This window comes from Barbatula barbatula (assembly GCF_947034865.1).
Source record: "Barbatula barbatula genome assembly, chromosome: 21".
Lineage (NCBI taxonomy): Eukaryota > Metazoa > Chordata > Actinopteri > Cypriniformes > Nemacheilidae > Barbatula > Barbatula barbatula.
The window spans coordinates 19,096,814-19,116,337 of NC_136784.1; the positions used below are offsets into that span (position 1 = coordinate 19,096,814).

At 45.0% G+C, this 19,524-nt stretch overlaps 1 protein-coding gene across 1 annotated transcript in view; it reads right to left on the minus strand.

Annotated features, from left to right (window-relative positions):
* rims2b (regulating synaptic membrane exocytosis 2b) overlaps positions 1-19,524 on the minus strand; it is a 93,887-nt gene that overhangs the window by 66,375 nt on the left and 7,988 nt on the right. The window contains exon 2 of the mRNA XM_079484153.1: positions 16,290-16,465. Within this exon, the coding sequence (XP_079340279.1) occupies positions 16,290-16,465 (176 nt within the window). The remainder of the gene's footprint in view (positions 1-16,289; positions 16,466-19,524) is intronic.

Below are 19,524 nucleotides of genomic sequence, written 5' to 3' on the forward strand. Positions count from 1 at the left end.
ATTTCATTTAAATGTTGTTTTACGTTCGTCGGTTCCCGCATCCTTCCTTTCCTTTTATTGAACCTTGTTACACTGCAATATTTCATGAAAAAATAGGAATTTTAATTTTTCCTTTCACGTCGATTTTAATTTCAAAGCAAAACTTGAAAGACCAGCAGAGTCTCATCATTCGTTTCTGCCTGTCCTCCTCTTTCACGTCAGATAATCCATCAACAATCGATTAGATTAACTACACAAAGTAACAACGTTTTATAATTTAACTCGGACAAAACAGAAGTGTTACTTATTGGGTTGAGTTAGCCTCTCTTGTATTACAGTCCAGCACGTTCGCAACGTTCTCTGTGCTCCGGTCAGTTGGTAATACCTATAATTTCAAAATCAAGTGCTTTTTACCCTATTTATTAATGATTGGAATTCATTAACATACAGACATTTAACTATCAAATCTGATGATGGAGAGTTTTTAGAAAAGGTCTGTTTTATGCTCAAATCCCTCATATATTTACGAATGTTTCATGAATGAGGCCCAGTGTGAGTATTCTTTCAGGCTTCCAAAGTACCCAAAAGCTTGATTGTATGAAGGCATACGAAACGTCTCGGTTACGTCTGTAACCTCGGTTCCCTGATGGAGGGAACGAGACGTTGTGAGAGACTGACTGGGGTTTGATCTTGAGAACCTACCTTCTCCGAGATAATTAATTAATAAAACGCCAATGGGCTTGGCGAATGGCACGCGCACGCCAGTCTCCGCCCCGTGCATACGGGTATAAAGGAAGATGGCGGCGGTCATTCACTCACCCTTTGTACTGAGGAACCTGAGAGGGCACTCCCGTTCACTGCAGTGATTCGGTGCAGCGTTGTGGCATGAAGTCACAACGTCTCGTTCCCTCCATCAGGGAACCGAGGTTACAGACGTAACCGAGACGTTCCCCTTCAGTCGGTCTCTCGACGTTGTGAGAGACTGACTGGGGATCAATCTAAAACGCCACAGCGCTTGCACCGATATCACGACCTCTAGCGGAGCGACCCTGACTGGGCTAGCGAGTCCCAGAGTGCTACCGCGAGACGTAATCTTCCAGTCATATAGTATTGGTCATACCGAGAAGCCTCTACTGACGGCCTCACGGACAGTGGCGTACGCCTCTAGTAGCGAGGAGCTGTCCGGAGCCGAACACTGGGGAAACACTGCTCTCCTCTTAGAAGAGTGTGCTACGGAGGCCACATCCTACCCGGAGGGGAGGTACATGTGGAGACATGACATGGTCTCCCCGGCGGGGAGAACAACATGCGGAACGGTGTTAGCCCGAATAGGGGGACGATCCTATTTTTTTTTGGGATTACCACCGGCGGGGAGGTCACAGATTCACCAATCGGGAAATCCTGAGTGAGGAATTCAACACACGGGACGACCCAAAGGGGAGTCACTACGTATGGGGCACTAGTCCTAATACAGGGGTCTGCCTGAGCAGGGATGACTCTACCTGTAACGGACCTGGTTCTAACAGACGGCTCCGCCCAGTCTGTTACCAAGTGCAATGCTTAGTGATGGATGGAATGCCTATACTTCGCCCGAGAGGGGAAAGTAGGTAGGCTACAATAGCGCACTAGTCTCACCTGGTGAGGGGAGAAGGCGCTTTCGCAGGCGTACGCCCAAACCAGGAGCCCACCCTAAACGTTGGCGGCGTTTAAGGGATGTGCTGCAACTGGTTCCACGTGGAGATTGTAAAATCTCGTGAAGGTACTGGGCGTAGCCCAACCCGCAGTTCTACAATGTCTGCCAGAGAGGCGCCCTGTGCCAGTGCCCACGAGTGGAGTGGGCTCTCACTGCCAGCGGGCACGGCGATCCTGGGATTGGTACCCAGTGCGCCACTTCTGTTTGGAGACAGCCCCCCCCGGGTGCCGTCTCCCAGAACAGACAAAGAGCTGCTCAGAGCTTCTGAGGCTCTGTGTGCGGTCCAGACCGAGGCGCAGCGCGCGTACTGGACACAACACATAGAAAGGTTGGGTCTTCCTCTCCGGAGGGGAGCGCCTGCAGGTTCACCACCTGGTCCCGGAAGGGAGTAGTGGGAAGCTTGGGCTCGTTGTTGGGATAGGATCTCAGGACCACGTGAGAATTACCGATCCCGAGTTCCAGGCACCTTTGGGACACAGAGAATGCCTGTAGGTCTCCCACCCTCTTGATGGAGGTGAGCGCCACAAAGAGTGCATCTTTCATCCGACTGAGGAAGATTGGCAATACTTAGGGGCTCACCAGGGCCGTACCAAGGCCCTGTAGGACCCCATTAGGGTCCCAAGAGGGTACGGAGCGCGGCCAGGGTGGACACACCCTTCTCGCGCTCCTGAGGAACCTGGTGACCAGGTTGTGCTGACGGGGATACTTACCTGCGGGTCAGCACTGATCCGATCAGGCAACTCCGCGGGTTCTCCTCCCGGGGAGAACACCAGGACAATTGGCGCCACTTATAAGCGTATGACCGCCTAGAGGCGGGGCTCTAGCCTGTAAGACAGTCTCCCGGACCGCTAACGGGCAAGCCCTCGTCCCGTCCAGGGGCCAGGCATGGAGGTTCCAGAGGCCTGCGTTGGGGTGCCACAACGTGCCCTTCCCCTGCAACGGAAGGTCCTTCGTCAGGGGAATGGGCCAGGGGGGCTGTCGTCAGATCTACCAGATCCGAGAGCCAGGTCTGGTTGGGCCAGTATGGCACCACTCACCAGAACCTGATGCCCCTTCTCTGACCTTGCACAGGACCTGTGCAAGGAGGCTCACTGGGGGGGAAGGCGTACTTCCGCTTGTCCCGCGGCCAGCTGTGTGCTAGGGCATCCGTGCCGAGGGGACCCTCGGTCTTGGAATACCATAGCGGGTAATGGGTGGAGTCCGGGGAGGCAACAGGTCCACCTGTGCCTGCCGAACCGCTTCCCACATGAGCCGGGCTGCACGGGGATGGAGTCGCCACTCTCCGTGGGGAGTACACTGTCGAGAGAGCGCATCGGCTGTCTGGTTCAGGTTGCCCAGAAGAAACGTGGCCCGCAGGGATTCACCTGCTGACTCCCAAGGAGGAGGCGTCGGGCGAGTTGTGATAACTGCGGTGAGCGTATGCCGCCTTGCGATTGATGTACGCTACGGCAGTCGTGCTGTCCAACCGGACTAGCACGTGTTTGTCCTGCACGAGGGGCTGGAGCCTCCTCAGTGCCAGAAGGATTGCCAACAACTCTAGGCAGTTGATATGCCCACGCAGTCGGGGACCTGTCCACCGCCCCGATACTGCGTGCCCACTTGCACACCGCACCCCACCCTTGCAGGGAGGCGTCTGTCATTCCCACGACCCCCGCTCGGAGAAAAGGTCAAGTCTGACCAGGGTAAGAGAGTGCGAAGGCACTGAGGCGTTACCGTAATCCGCCTGGTGCCGGCGTGCCACGCCGTCCAGGGAACCCGACTCTGTAGCCAGTGCTGAAGCGGCCGCATGTGCATCAACCCGAGAGGGATTACCCCCGTCGAGGACCGCATGTGCCCCAGGAGCCTCTGAAAATTCTTCAGCGGCGTCGAGGGATTCTGACTGATCAACCTCAGACAACGCAGCACTGACTGTGCACGCTCGTTGGTGAGACGTGCTGACATACGGACAGAGTCTAGTTCCATACCGAGGTAAGAGGTGCTCTGCGCGGGGGAGAGCTTGCTCTTCTCCTGGTTGACCCGGAGGCCTAGACGGTCTAGGTGCCGAAGCACAAGGTCCCTGTGCGTGCACAACACATCTCGCGAGTGTGCCAAGACAAGCCAGTCGTCAAGATAGTTTAGCACTCGCACGCCTTGCTCCCTGCCAGGAGCTAAGGCAGCCTCCACTAGCTTGGAAAAAACCCGTGGAGACAGGGCCAGACCGAATGGCAGGACCCTGTACTGATTCGCCCTTCCCTCGAACGCGAACCGTAGGAACGGCCGGTGTCGGGGGAGAATAGAGACGTGAAAGTACGCGTCCTTCAGGTCGATTGCCACGAACCAATCCTGGTGACGTACCGAGCCCAGGATGCGCCTCTGCGTCAGCACTCTGAACGGCAGCTTGTGCAGGTGCTTGTTCAGGTGCCGCAGATCCAAAAATGGGCCGCAGCCCCCCGCCCTTTTTTGGGCACGATGAAGTGTAAAACTCGGACGACATCTCGGTTATAGGGACGGGTTCGACCGCACCCTTCGCCAGAAGGGCGGCGACCTCCTGCCGAAGTACGGAAGCATTCTCTCCTCGCCCCGAGGTGTACAGAATGCCACGAAACTTGGGGGGGGCGCCTGGCGAATTGGATCGAGTAACCGAGACGGACCGTCCTCTCTATCCAGTGTGACGGGCTGGTGCGCTACCAAGCGCCCAAGAACCGTGACAACGGGACCAGAGGGACAATCTGCCTCACCGTGCCGGGGGAGGCTGGTTCGGTGGCTGACAGTACGGTCACCTCGCACAGGGGGGACCCCCAGGGAGGTTGACGGCTCTGTATGTTTACCTGCTTCAGGCGGCCCAACGCAATGTCCGGAGGAGATTGCGGTCGGCGGCCCGATCCATCCCATACACCGTCTGGACGAGAGTGTTGTGGAGGAAAACCCAGGGAAGATTTGTCTCTTTGAGAGTATGTGGGCGCCGGACCCTGAAAAGGGCCCAGACTCGATGGAACGCGGCAGGCAGCGTCCTTTTCCGATCCGGCATTGGAAAGGCCGGGATTCGGGCCCAGTAAAATCTCCCCCTGGTTCGTCCCGTCAGGGCCGCTTTAAAGAGCCTCTTGGCGGGCTGCTGACGGGGAACAGATGCCCTCTTCCGCGGGGGTCCACCTCTGGTGGGTCGTCCTCTGGGAGGTTCCTTAACCGGAGGGCCGCCGCGGGAGGGCAGGGCTGCTGGGAACCAGACTGTGCCCGAGACCATGCCGACCTGTTGGCGGGCACGTTGCCGCGTGGCAGGATCTGTTCGATCGCCTCAGTCTGCCAGACCGCGGAGAACTGCCGTCCTCCACGGTATCACCAAGCAGCCCTGCTTGCGAGATGGGCGCATCCAGAACCGACGTTCTGGGCGCCGCTCACCTGCGCAAGACTAAGCCACAGATACCTCTCTTGGACCACCATTGTGGACATCGACCGACCCAGTGCACGTGCCGTGGCCTTCGTCGCTCGTAGCGCGAGGTCTGTGGCAGTACGTAGCTCTCATACGAGTTGGGTCGAACTTCCCGTCGTCCAAATCCTTCAGGACTTACCTGAAAAACCCGGAGGACCGCCATGGCGTGGAGAGCGGAGGCGGTTCGTCCAGCAGCACTGCAAGTCCTCGACGAGTGTCGAAGAGCTTACGTGCTCTGGACGGGAGTCTAGGTCGAGCCCCCCCCAGTGGCAGCTGTCTGCGGGCACAAGTGGCCCGCGACTGCACGCTCCACGCGGGGAACGTCAACATAGACTCTAGCCGCCCCACCAACCAGGGAAGTCACAGCCACAGAGCCCTCCGGCCTGAAACGTGCCAAAAGGAGCGCATTCCAGGACTTGGCGAGCTCGTCATGCACCTCCGGGAAAAATGGTAACGGAGCGGGGCGTGGCTTTTGACCACGCCCCCGAAACCGCGCATCTAGCCGCGAGCGTTCCGGCGAGGATGTTGTTACACCCTGCAACCCGATGCACGCGGCTGCCCGGGAAAGCATGGCCGACATCTTAGCCCGAGTCTCCTCCGGAGCTCTCTTCCGCATCCGATGCCAGCAGGCAGCTGTCCGACGCAGCGACACAGATAGCGTCATCATCCGTGTGCGAAGTCTTACCACTATGAGACGGCCGTCTGCCGCTCGTAGGGGACGAACCAGGTGAGCGTGAAGAGGTATAGATGGTCCGCGAGCGTGAAGCTGACGGAGCGACATCTATCGCGTCCCTAAATCACCCCCGCCGCTCGCCAAAGCGGTCAACCTCGCCGAAACGGCAGCTGAACACGCCTGGGAAACAGACGGGGTGGTGGCAGCGCTCGAAAGAACGTAGCCAACCGTGACCGCAACACCCTGATTGCTATGTCCGCACACACGGGACATTGCATCAGTGAAAACCTGCCTCAGCATGCTTGAGCCCCAAGCAAGTGACACAGGAATCATGGCCGTCAGACTCCGGGATGAGTCTGTCGCACCCAAGGATACAGCTACGAAACATGCTCGTAGCCGGAGGGACTTACCTCTTAAGGTCTGTAGCCTTCTGCCGAAACGCCCAGGGGAAGTCCACCGAAAGGAGAAGTCCGCTGCTCCGCGTCATAAATCCAGCAGGTTTTTCTCGAAGTCGAGTATCGCGTGTAGCATCAGCAAACACACAGGTTCCGAAGAACAAAGGATGAGTGAATGACCGCCGCCATCTTCCTTTATACCCGTATGCACGGGGCGGAGACTGGCGTGCGCGTGCCATTCGCCAAGCCCATTGGCGTTTTATTAATTAATTATCTCGGAGAAGGTAGGTTCTCAAGATCAAACCCCAGTCAGTCTCTCACAACGTCGAGAGACCGACTGAAGGGGAACAACATTTTCATTCTGGGTGAAAGAACCCTTTAACGTCTTTGTACATAAACAAGAAGAATATTCACACAGTAAAAGTGAACCTACAAACTCCTCTTCTGAAGCAATACAATAGCTTTGAGAAGGTTGCACAGAATTAAAATCCCTATTGCTTTTTATGGCAGGTTAGCAAAGATATGAAGGGAGGATATTATGACTACTTTTTTATTTTAAAGTCTTCCGGAATCCTTCTCAATGGGCACTCCAGCATGCTGGTCTGATACACTTAGCCCACACTTAGCCCAGTAGCACACCCGACCATCTCTATTTCGGGGCCGGACAGGCAGGTCATAGGGCTGTCGAGTGCCTTGGAGGCTGCTGAATAAATTATTTGTTTCTTTATTTAGTAGGCAAAGCGGATGACAGTTGAGTCAGGCTGGACTCCAAAGAGGATGTGATAGAAAATAGACAGACGTCGGCATCTTTGGTTCATACCATGCAGCTCAGTGCATCGAGAGAGAGGCGTGGGTGAGCGGTAGAACTTTCTCGTCTCATTTTAAATGAAAACTGATTTTCTCGCTTCTCTCCCTCATATAAATGCTTTCCTATTCATACACTCCACTCGAGCCTTTTCAACCACTTTCAATCAGATTTCACACAAAAGATAAAAGCGGCGAGACGCACAACAGCCAAAGTGCAGAAAATTGCACTGTTGCTGAGGGCAGGGAGCTAAAAATGCATCTGTGACTGGCTCAGAGCTAAAAATGACTAATATTTCTACACTCCAGTTTTTTTTTCTTCCTCAAGGACAGAAGTGAAGAAATGTTCTTTACATATTATCAAAGGCACAGTGATGTCAAGTGGCAGAGAAGTTGGGAGCTCTCCGGGGTTGAAACGGTTATGGGTTGTACAGCGTCACATGAAGTGTTGGGTGCCGCCTGCACCGAGATCTTTCATGTGGAGTCAAAGCCATTCCTGTTAAAATGCTCTGATATCACAAAAAACAATATGATTCAGCGCACATACAGAACAAACTGAACAAAATTCAATCCGATTGGATTGAATATCAAGATCTAATATGAATTTAATGCCTAGTGCATAATCCGATAATCTGTGCACGTAAAACAAGACTATCTAGGTGTGAAAGCTTTTGGCTACATCATCTGTCTTTAATGAAAAAACTCCAAACGTAATAAGAGAATCTTGACCATCTAGGCAGAGCGCAAGCAGCCGTGCATATCCTGCATTAATCTATTCCCTGTTGATTTAAGCAAGGCCACGACGCGCTAACTGATGTCTTTAATGCTCGTATATCCTTCTTCAAACAGAATGATTTAGGAAACAGACTCCCAAGAGCACTATCACCTGGTCTTTCCTGGTTTCTGGTCTTAACAGCGGCTTATTCTTACTGCTGTTACAATTACCATGAAAAGGAAATCCAAAACCCCTTGTCTCGTAGTAGATGCACAATGCCATTAGTCAACCATTCAATGATCTTATAAAGACAAATATCTTTCCAACCTCAGTTTAAGAATCGATAAGTCAACACCGATGTCAATACTTAGATTTATCTCCATCTTCTCCATTACCTTTGCCCCCTGACCTTATTAGTGTTGCACGTCTCACACCGTTTAAGCTAAGGACATGAAAGATGCCATAAATTGTGTGGCTTCTGTAAGCAGCCATACCAAATGTACAATGGACTGTATCTAAGTGCTAGAATATCATATGTGCTTTTCACACTCTCCCGATGAAAATGTTATTATCCGCTCACTAAAGGTAACCTTTGGTTGCCATGTTTCATGCTTTATCCTGGGTAAGTAATGCATTCATGACTTTACATTTGTAAACACTGGTTTCAATTTCTTACTAACTCTTCTAAACGTGTAAATCTTCTAAAAACGTAAAAAGAAATCTAGCTGCAGTTTTCCACCTCTGCTTGCAATATTTATGAGAAAACCAAAACAGGCATCTTTATTCTTCCATGAATCAGTGGAGATGCACTTCTTTAGACATTCCACCCTTCTGCTTCAACATTATAAGAGCTCCAGTGTGTGATGGGATGGGCCGTCTTACTGTCCATCGATCGGTTTGGATTTCCATTAAAAGGAGCTGGCACACAAGGACCTAAGTGATTCAGAGCGAGTGCTTTTGGGAAGAGAGTACCCTAGAAAAAACACAGCTGCTAAATAATCAATGATTGATGGAGTAAATCACCCACAGTGAAAGAGGCCGAAATGTGGATGGCAATTCATTAGACATCTGAGAGAAAGAGTCAGAGTCCACTTCTGTGGCCCACCGCTCACACACAACATCCACAGCATCAGTAGAGAGACAAGGTACAGGAGAAAGCTTTGGTCGGTAAAAACAACAAAGGTCGGATTCTGAGGTTGACAATCAACAAATTATTTAAGATATCAAACACTCTTCATATAGTAGACAGCAACTCAAGTATGCAGATGTTTTCGAGATTTCATTATTGTTATTATGTTGCAAAGGCCAACAATACAATATAAAATACAAACACACAAAAATATTGGGAGAATAACCAAGTATTTATATACTATTATGAACTATTGTACCGATACTGTTTTTATGTAACAAGTCTACTCTATATGTCATCAATATTTCTCATCTTAGATTTAGTTTTATTGAGCCTGGTTCACAAAAAACGCAGTCTTCAGAAAGTCCATATTTACAGTCCCTCTGTAGTTAAAATCAAGTTTTATTGTAATTTATGTACATACAGTTTATGTTTTTTTTATATGCTTTAAGGCAAAGCATGTGCAAATTCATCATTTTAAACCTTTGCTGAGTATTTTCTCTGTAAAACTGCAGTTTACCAAAGGCAGTTTAGAAAAGTGGTTTGAAACTGTGACCAATCACGACAACACATTTGCATTGAGAATCGGGCTTTAGCGGCATCTGGAACTACAGGTATATATTCATGGTCTGAGACTAAGTGGAGGCGGGGACTGATTTGCATATTCATTAATCCAGGTATACTAAATGTGCATAAAGAAGCATAAAGAATCGTTCTTTGTAGTTAAACTTACAGTTTAACTTTTGATAAATGGACCTTGTGGAACCAGAAATGGTTCTTCTATGGCACCGCTGTGAAGAACCTTTTGTAGCACCCTTTTTTTAAAAGCGTATTCTATATCTGTCTCACACACTTTGATTCTGGGAATTGAAATGTCACAGAATAGCATGTGGCAGTTGACTACATTAGTCCAAGTAATGTTTGTTGATAACTAAGAGTAAAAGAAAACTGATTTGTTGGTGGCAGGTAAAACCTGTTAAATTATAGAAAGCAGAGAAACGTTTAGTCCGTAAGTTGTACTTGTAAGTCGCTTTGGATAAAAGCGTCTGCCAAATGAATAAATGTAAATGTAAGTTTAGTGCAGTTATTTTATGGGCCAAACAAAACAAATGAATTCAATTAGAAATATTACAGTAGTCACCGCTACTCAACGTGAAGATGTTTATAAAATAAATCTCAACTAAGATTCTTCTTTTGCGCTGTTAAGATTCGAGGCAATGCAATGTCAATATCAAGATGGGTCATGGTTTAAAAGTTGATTTTGAACGAGAAACGATTGAAATAAAATCCTCTAGAAACCCTGTCTGTGTGTTGTGAATGAAAATGTTTACACTCTGGTTCGGATTGTAACGTAATCCATCTGTATTGTTTCAGGTATGCCATAACATTGCTTAATAAATCATGACTTGACTGAATGACTCACTAGGATACACTTTACCCAAAGCAAACTATGTTCCTTGAGTTATAAATAGTTAAAGGTTCCTCATAATTCCTAATATAGTGGCATTAGGAAACTAAAATTGGCTATTCAGCTGTGAGCACTTTACAGTTTAGACAGAAATAATGTCTAATCTTCAAATCTGCATTTAGATCCCAATCTCACCACAAAGTCACCAAATAAGATTGAGATGTTTAAAATAAGACACCTTTGGTGTCGTTTTTGACGAACGGGGTAGTCCGTTGCTTTATTGTTTGCTACAACGTTTAATTCACTGCATTTGTAAAAATATACCAAGTTAATAAATATATATGGTTTTAAAATTATTTGGAGGACCCAATGCCCCAAACCTAACCAATTTTCAACCATATAAAACACAACACGCAAATAAAAGTACAGTCACAGGTATTTATTGCACAAGAACAGTATTAAACGTATTACAAACAAACAACTCGCATCGCAGACCATCTGAACCGAAGCCGTATGATAAGTCTATCTGGAGAACTCTGCATCCATGAATGCATGCCTGCAGTTGCAGTCAGCAGCTCCCGACCGTTCAAACATTAACCAGAACGTAAGCATGACGCAGTTGATCACAGGAGCCAATCAACGTTTAACATTCAAAGCAGACGTAATGACGCAATCGGTCATAACGAGACACAAAAGAGCCAAAACTATAGGGAGCCGCAAAGAGGCCAAACCGGAACTGCATTGGTTGCCTCAACCGGTTGCATTTTTCCCATAGACTTTTGGAAGATTGCAAAAAATAAGCTCTGTGGTTAACAAATGTTCATGATGTTCACTCGTATTGTCTATCAAGATAATCCTTACATATTAACAAAACATTTGTTTCTTTTGAAGCAGAAATACAATTGAAAGCTAACGCGATGCTATAAACAGACTACACATAAAGCTGGGGTGTCCGATTTCTCTTCAAATCACATAAACAAACACACAGCTACCCCATCTTTCACTTTCGTCAGCGATCGGATCGACTAATGTCCCTCCTGTGCACTGTGCACCTTACTGCTGATTGGCTACAGTGTTGTTTTGGTACTCGGCTCGACTTTGTCTAAACAAGCGTAATTCGGAAATCGGACAAGGTCGCCTTTAAGGTCCCTCGACATCAACGTCACCACCACCAATTCTCAGACAACTCTTTCAAACTTTATAAAAAATGTGTTCCCTTGTAATGTAATGTGGAGTCAGAGACGTTCGGATCCAAATGCAGTGTTTATTAACAGAATGGTCAAACAGGCAGAAATCAACAACAGCGTAAGGTATGTAGGGGATATCCAAAATCATAAACAGTCACAAGGAGAGGTCAGGGCAAGCAGCAGAGAATCGCAGTCAATATCAAAAGTCCAAGGTAATACACAGAAGGACTCAATACAGGGACCCGCTCAGAAATGTTAGACTGGCTAAACAAGATTTCGCAATGATTGAGAGTGCAAACACAGTATATATAGTGGAGTGGTAATGGGGAACACCTGTTGGCGGTTAGCATGGGATTATGAGAAATGGAGTTGTAAGTGGGAATGGATACAAAATGCCAGAGTCCTGAGTGGAGTGCCCTCTACTGGAGTTCATGGGCAGTCCAGCTGACGATCGTGACAGGTAAGTTCTTACTTCATGAATGAATCCGCATCTACGTTTTTAGAGATTCGTGTCCATGTTGCATTAGTTGTGAGATTTATATGCACGATGATGTCCCCGCCAAAGGAAGTAGTTGCTTTTACAACTTGTTAGCAACCGTTTTTAAGACACAATAAGGCTTTAAAAAAAATTTGGCGGTTTTGTTTACCACAGACCTTAATTCAGATATTTACCAAAAACCCATTTTAAAAAAACCATTGACTTTGGGGCGATGTAACCGGAAGTCCTTAAATGCTAATTCGCTTCCAGGGTTTGCATACACAAGTACGTTATCTCTGTGGCTCCCTATTGCATAAACTAAACTTACATAACGCTTTCATCCTGGCGGCAGTTTTTGAACGTCTGTTCACCGGACCTGAGATGTTCAGCAGATGATGATCGCTTTCGCATCTGTTGGTACACTTATTTGTATTTTTTAAAACGACACTGTGACTGCTTGTATCTTGTGTTTTATATGATATAATAAGTAAACTTTTACGTTACTTGCTCAAACTGGCTGAATAGCGTCACATAGACACAGTTATCCTGGCTGTTAAACAGAAAATCAAACCCCAACACATGTCATAATTGCAAAATTACACACCAATATATCATTTCATAATGAGAGTAAAACTTAACAGCCTAACTCCACAGGAAAAAACGCAGAGTTTGCAACGCAGACCGGCTTGCACCTTTCCAATATGGCGGACAATGTAGGTATAGCGGCCCATAGAAACATCTGCTAATGCTGCATCTGGTTATATATATCTATATATCCTAGCTACATCCTAATTTTGCTCAAAACTAGCTCTATCATATAAAATTGATCTCTATGAGCCGGTGGCTGGAGAATTCTGACGGGAACGTCTGCAAAACAGAAAAAGCTTTGCTACAAAAATAGTCATTAACATCACTTACTGTGTCACCCAATTCAGTTTGAACATCAATGCTCTCCTGCTGGTCAACACTTAAGTTTGATCTGCATGAATTGTACGATCATTCATCTTTACTGAACTCCTTGATTTTATATTCATTTAGCTTTTCCATTTTTTTACTTCGCAAATGATGCAGTGCTGCCTGAGATAGAGGCTCATTTTCAGGAAAATTGTAGCTCGTTGTCTACATTACTTGGACTGAGATGTCATTTGTGTTTAACAAGGTTTAGCTCACAAGTTATTGATCGGAAATCCGAGAATAAATTGTCAACATTACTGAACTCACTGATTGTATTTCTTAAGTTTCTCAAAAGTGCCATATCATCACATTATATAAAAATGCTTTTCATTGGTAAACGTAATTGTCTACATTTAAAGGCTAATAAAAAGTGGGCCAGGACAGAGCCCAGCACAAGCTTAAGAAACACCAGACAATTCATCAAGCAGAAACATAATAAACTTACAAGTATAACATATGAAAGTACCATGTCCCTTGTTCGGCCAACAAGTAAAATATTTTAAAGGTTGTGACAATTTCCCCCAAACTGACATTTAGAGAAAAATCTGTGACCTGATAAAAAGATCAAAAGTTATCAGGATCAGATTTGGTAACAATTGCACTTCGACTCAAAACCTTATATATTGAAACTATAGCCCCAGATCTCTTTATTTATTTTGTAATTAAACTAAAATATAATATGCAACACGAACGCTGCACAATTATTATTGCAAGCAAACATCACATTATCAAACGAAGTCGTATGGCTGCTTTAGGGTTGCATACACTGTAATATGCATGCAAATCATAGCCCACAAACAAGTTCAAAACACCAGACACGGCACACAAATGTCAATCTACTTCTATCTGTAGCTGGATGCCCCCATAACCAAACACAGCTCGTCTTATGATGATCTGTAGACATCGATGGTCTCACCTGCCGTTAGGCGCCTTTCCCAACAGCTCCGGCTTCGAGGTGTTCTGAGGTGGCTTGAAATGCGATAGAAAAGAGCTACAAAACTGTCGCACTGTCCCAAATTGCATTTTCGCCTGCCCCCTCCTACCTAAGCAACCCAGCAGTCTTTCACTTCGGGAAACAACAGCAGCACACCCACAGCACCACGACCCCCAATATCCGACGCGCTGCCGTGTGGATCAAGTCCCATATTTTTTGCCGGAGATGTGATGGACGCGCGCCTCACGGTCCAGCCCTGAGGTGATGCTGCGAATGCGGGGAGCGCGGGATGGATGCCGTCTGACGGCGTGCCAGAGAGAGAGAAAAACGGCGCTGCATTTTTACCGGCTAAAATGTCCGGATGCGTCCATGCGCCACCGTCTCGCCTCGAAAAATCAGCCAGACCCGGAGAAGAGCAGACTCTCTCTCACTCATCGTTCCCGACGCGCAGTCGCCGGCTGTTTTATTACGCGTGTCTCCGTGAGAGATGCGCAAACGGGGACGTAGACGCGGTGCGCTCTAACGGGAGAGGTAGAGACAGAGGCTGCGTCCCCAAACCTCGCGAGGCACCAGTTTTGGACGGCGTAGGCTCAAATGGAACGTGTCTGTGATGCTGACTAGGTAGGCAGCTCACTGGGTTTTTGAGCCGGAGCCGAAGAGCGCGCTGGAGTCTGTTTCAGCAGACCGTCCAAAGCACTCGAGCAGCGCGCTCTAGAGTGTGCGACTGAAATATCTGCGCTTATGCCTTTATGAAAAGCACCATATGTCGTTTTATTATACGTTCAGAATTCCGAGGAGAAGCTTGAGGAGGATCTTTGAAGCAAGGGCGTTTCTGGATGTAAGTACTCGTTTTAATGTTTAACCCACTCTTTTTCCAAATGCTGTCAGTATGGCTAAAGATCCCATAATGTTCTTTTTTTCTCTCTGTCTTTGGTTACGCGCTTAAACGACAAGTTTCTTTCTCAAAGAGCAATTTTTGTTCTATTTTCTAGGATTGTTTTTTATTCAGATGTTACTACAGCTAGCTTTTTGACTAATGATTTCTAACAACTGTCCCTACTGACAAGACCATCATGATGACATCATAAGAATGGGCACTTGGAAGTGACAGCAATTGCCATGACAACTTCATATATGAACGATTTGATTCTGATTTAAAATGTAAACGTTTCGGTTTTGTTTTGTTTTGTTATTGGCGCATTTGTGGTCAGAAGAATTCGATCTGGGATAGAAACGGTGACATTGTCCGGGACGCAACAGCGCCTATCACAGTTAAGAGGGCCCATTCACCCAAGGAGTTATTGCATACAGAATCAAACAGAGAGCATTCTCTAAATATAACAGAACACAGGGGATTGTTTGATGAAGCCTACAAATGCTTCATTATCTGTTTATCTGATGTAGCCTATATGTAGACTTCTCTTATTATATCATCTAGACCACTTAAGAAGCAAAAACTGTCCAGAGTCCATAATGGCGGAGGAATATGTTCCACTGAGAAATGTGTATATAGAAACAGACACAGACACACCTTTAATAGGGTGTACTTAGAGTAAAGTGTTGGTGGTCACAGCTTAATGATTTTTAGAAAATGTTGTCTTTTCAGCTGAAGGCGACTGATTCAAAATGCAGACACGGTTCTTTAGGGAGTGGTGTAGCTAAGCATTACTACAACTGCCTATGCTCTAAAGGTTCCTAAAAGGTTCTTTGTTGGGACTTTAACATCCACATAGTGTAGCACAAACAGTTCTTTAAACAGAGAAAGGTTCTGACCACTCTAAAAAGATGAGAAATAAATGGTTCTTTTAAGACATTTACACAGTGTCCACACCGGACGTTGCACGACACGACAAAAGACATTAAAATGCATTATAAGCCATTATAATTTTATAATGGATGTGCCGTGTAAAGGTTCTCTTTATATTCCATTGCCAAGAACAACCATTTTAAGCACCTTTCTTCTTCAAAGTGTACTTTTTAAGCATACACCCTCTGAAGTAATTGAGATAACTAAGAACATGCAAGCAACTGCATAGGACCATACCAAAACCATTCAGAACACCACAGAAGGTAAAGGCAACCACACTGTTTTCCCAACATGAAAATCTCATTTGAGAGTTAGCCATACACTGCTATATTAATAAATACATATGAATGTTCCTTTATGTCAAACAAATATCATAGATAATTGTTCCTAGATGAGAGGATAACACAGTTCTGCTAAATTAAGGAGGCGAATTACTGCAATGTTGCAAAAGTAGTGCGTGAATGTTTGAATTTTGTTTGAACAAATATAATCTTATTCTAGTGTAGTTAAATTTTAAAAGAAGAACATAAAGCAATTCGGTCTGTATTCTTTACAGTAACCCTAGCAACTGAACGCCCACAACCCTAGCAACTGATATATACATACAGTATTCCAATCCATATGTTTCTGTACGCAAGAAGACAGCTAAATCGGAAGACAGCTAAAACAAATCAGATTACATTTTTCATTCTATGAGATGCTGGAGAATAAATTGGGTATTCCTAACCTGTCTGTGGGGACCCCCGAACCGTTTCTGAGAGGGTCCTGGCTCGCACTGACTGGGCCTCCTCTCACTTTGGCTTGGGGCCCTGATCTGGACCCCTCAGAACCACTGTAGAACCACTCTCCCGACTTGGTGAGGATTTCTTGTTGTTTTCGGCACAGGTTGCATACCCACATTACCTGCATTAGAAATGATTTAAATAAAAAAAACTGAAGTGGATGAATCTGTCAGCGCTTTTCACCAGTACTGCAGAAAGAACATGTACAGTAGTGGCCAAAAGTGAGGTCTGCCTTAGGACAATTGAAAAATATATAAATATAAAATAAGAGTCTATTTCAATATATTATTAAAGATGTATTAAAGTTATTGTATGTGTGTAGTTGTATTTGGAGTGCAGTGGAGCTCAGTTTAATAAGACAAATTTAAGGAGACCTGGCAAAAATGACACCACATCCGCAAAGCCTATTGAGTCTGGGCTTTAGACCCCACATTTTCTGATATGCCATAGTTTCTCTTTTTGCCAAATACGTTTCTAGAATAAAAACTTTACTGTTTAAAGTTCCGTATTTTCACCACTTTGTACCATACACATCATATATTGATACCTTACTTGAACCTGTAGGGTTAAAGCAAAAACGTTACAAATATCCCTCCGGACTTCAGCTTTAAGCCAATACTGTGAGATTAAAACAGTTTTGATATAGATTACATTTAAATGAATGAACTTTTGTTCAAACCGAAAATCGATAATAATGAAGTGGAGTGTGGATTCAAACACAGAATGTATCAAATTTAGCTTCCTTTGCTGTTTAGCAGGGAGAAAAAGAATAGGATTTGGCTTCAATATAACGGTGCAATTACAGAAAATGAAAAACATACAAAACTAGATTTTTACATTTGTGTTTGAAACTGTGACTCTGTGGTTATTCCGGTGTTCTGAGTGTTTCGATGGGTATCAAAATGAGTTACGCGTGCATATTTATCGCATATAAATGCAATGGCGAGGGCATGCGTGAATCAATGTAAACCATCAGAGAAGGTGCTAGAAGAAAACGGACAACACACAGAGAGAGGAAGACAGTCACCTTTACAAAGAGAGAGAAAGGGAAAAAGACAAACAACAAACTAAAAAAACACTATGAAAGAATAGAAAATAGAGAAACAGAAAAGACAGAATGAGTGAGTTAAAAAAGCGAGAAAGAGAGTGCAAGAAAAGTAGAAACGTTTCAACAAAGACAACACAAGAGAAAATAATAAATGAGTTTGTGTTTGAATGGGCCCAGAATATAAAACATAACAGTCCAGAGACCTAAATGATAAGAAAATATTGCCTGAACTTCTTTTGAAATGTAATGTGGACATTAAAGTGCTTGACGCAAATGTTGTTCAACGAGAGATGCTGTACTGCGTAAGTTACACAAACGTCTGCATTCAGAGATACACAAAGACGTCAACAAGAACTGCAGTCTTTTAACACCCCCAAATCATGTTCCTCTAAATGATGAACTCACAAATCACCAAGAGCTCCAAATACCTTCAAGATTAAGTTCAAGGTAAACATTTTATATATTGTAATATTTTCTATTGCCCAGAAAAAATATAATTCATTTAATGGATACCCAATGGGAACACAATGGGAACCTTCTGCTTATTGACAATGATTAAAAACGCATGAATTCATATACAGTATATATTTACCATAATAAACGGAGTACCTATAAAGGTACAATGGGAAGGAACATACTAACAGATAATGTACGGTATAAAATTAGAACATATTAAACGCCTACCACAACTTGACATTTATTCCAATGAGTAAGTAAACCCTATTGTCCTTTATATAATTTATGAAATTGTTTATTGATCTGGTGTTTGTCTGCTATTCGAATGGGTAATCCAAAGAACATAAATAATAAACATCACACCTGTTGAAGCTACCGGGCTATTTTAAGACATTGTGAAACATTAAACATCAGACTCTTAAAGCAAAGATAGATCCATTTCCTACCCATTTTGTAGCTATATGTCATTTTGTGTCCGTCGAGATACGATGCAGGACGACAGAGAAGATGATTTGAATGAAGTTCACGGACAGCACCAGAGACTCGACACCGGCCACTCGATTCTGTCTGAGCTCGGGAACTGATCAGCGTTTAAGAGGCTGAATGTCCGATAAAGCCGGCTCAATGCTTTTCGCTTTATCCTACATTATTTACGTATTTCGCCGCTATCAAGCGTCTAAGCCGGAATCCAGCTCATTACAAATGCATGCCACCTCAAACTGCGCAAAAACCCAGGTAAGAATTAACTTCATGGCAGCAGTAAGCTGTCTGATACATAGGAAGCAGAACTAATTCAATTCAATTAAACTAGTTTAATAACAAAAATGATTTGGAGCTCTTGGTGAATAAACAGTTCAACAAAACGCAATGTGTTTGTATTGGCCGGGACAGAACTTGAAATAAAATTAGTTGGAAGGTTTAAGTACCATAAAAAATAATTGTAACTGTTTTAACTGTTTAGTAATAAATTAACAAACATTGCATTAATACTCATATATCAGCAGTTCATCAATAGTAAACAAAAGTTAATTTAACTATTATACTTATATCCATTAAGGGAAACATCTTAAAAAAGTATAATCACATGATTTATCACATAAAATTGATGTGAATTTGTATGGAGAAAAATGACAGTAAACGTTTTGGATGTCATAAATGAACTTTAAATGTATTTGCATATATCTTTTTTAGATAGATAACTAAATGATCTTGGCTTATCCTGCACTTCTCACATATATGTTGTGGGTGTGTAGCAAGAGCTTCATGACATCACTGTCCCAGTACTGAAAAAGTATCTGGTCATCTAGCACTGCGGGGGCAACCCAATCCATGGCCTCACTAACATGTAGAGCCATTGACACTGACATCAGACACAGCCGCGCCGGTGTCCATGACACCCTGCCGCTGGCTGCTTACAGCAGCGAGCGCACAGCATCATGGGAAAAACAGATCTCTGAGTTAAATCGCCTTCCAAAATACCATTATCACTATTTTATCGCAGTACTTCTTTTCGACCACATTCCAGTGCGGGACATTCTACACCGACCAATGCGTGATCTCCAAAATATAATTCTTCTATAACTTACCCATCTGTGATAAATAATTCATTAGAAACATATAGGTAAAGTTGATAAGCTGTCTGGTATTTATAAAGTTACCACCGAAAACTGCTTTTA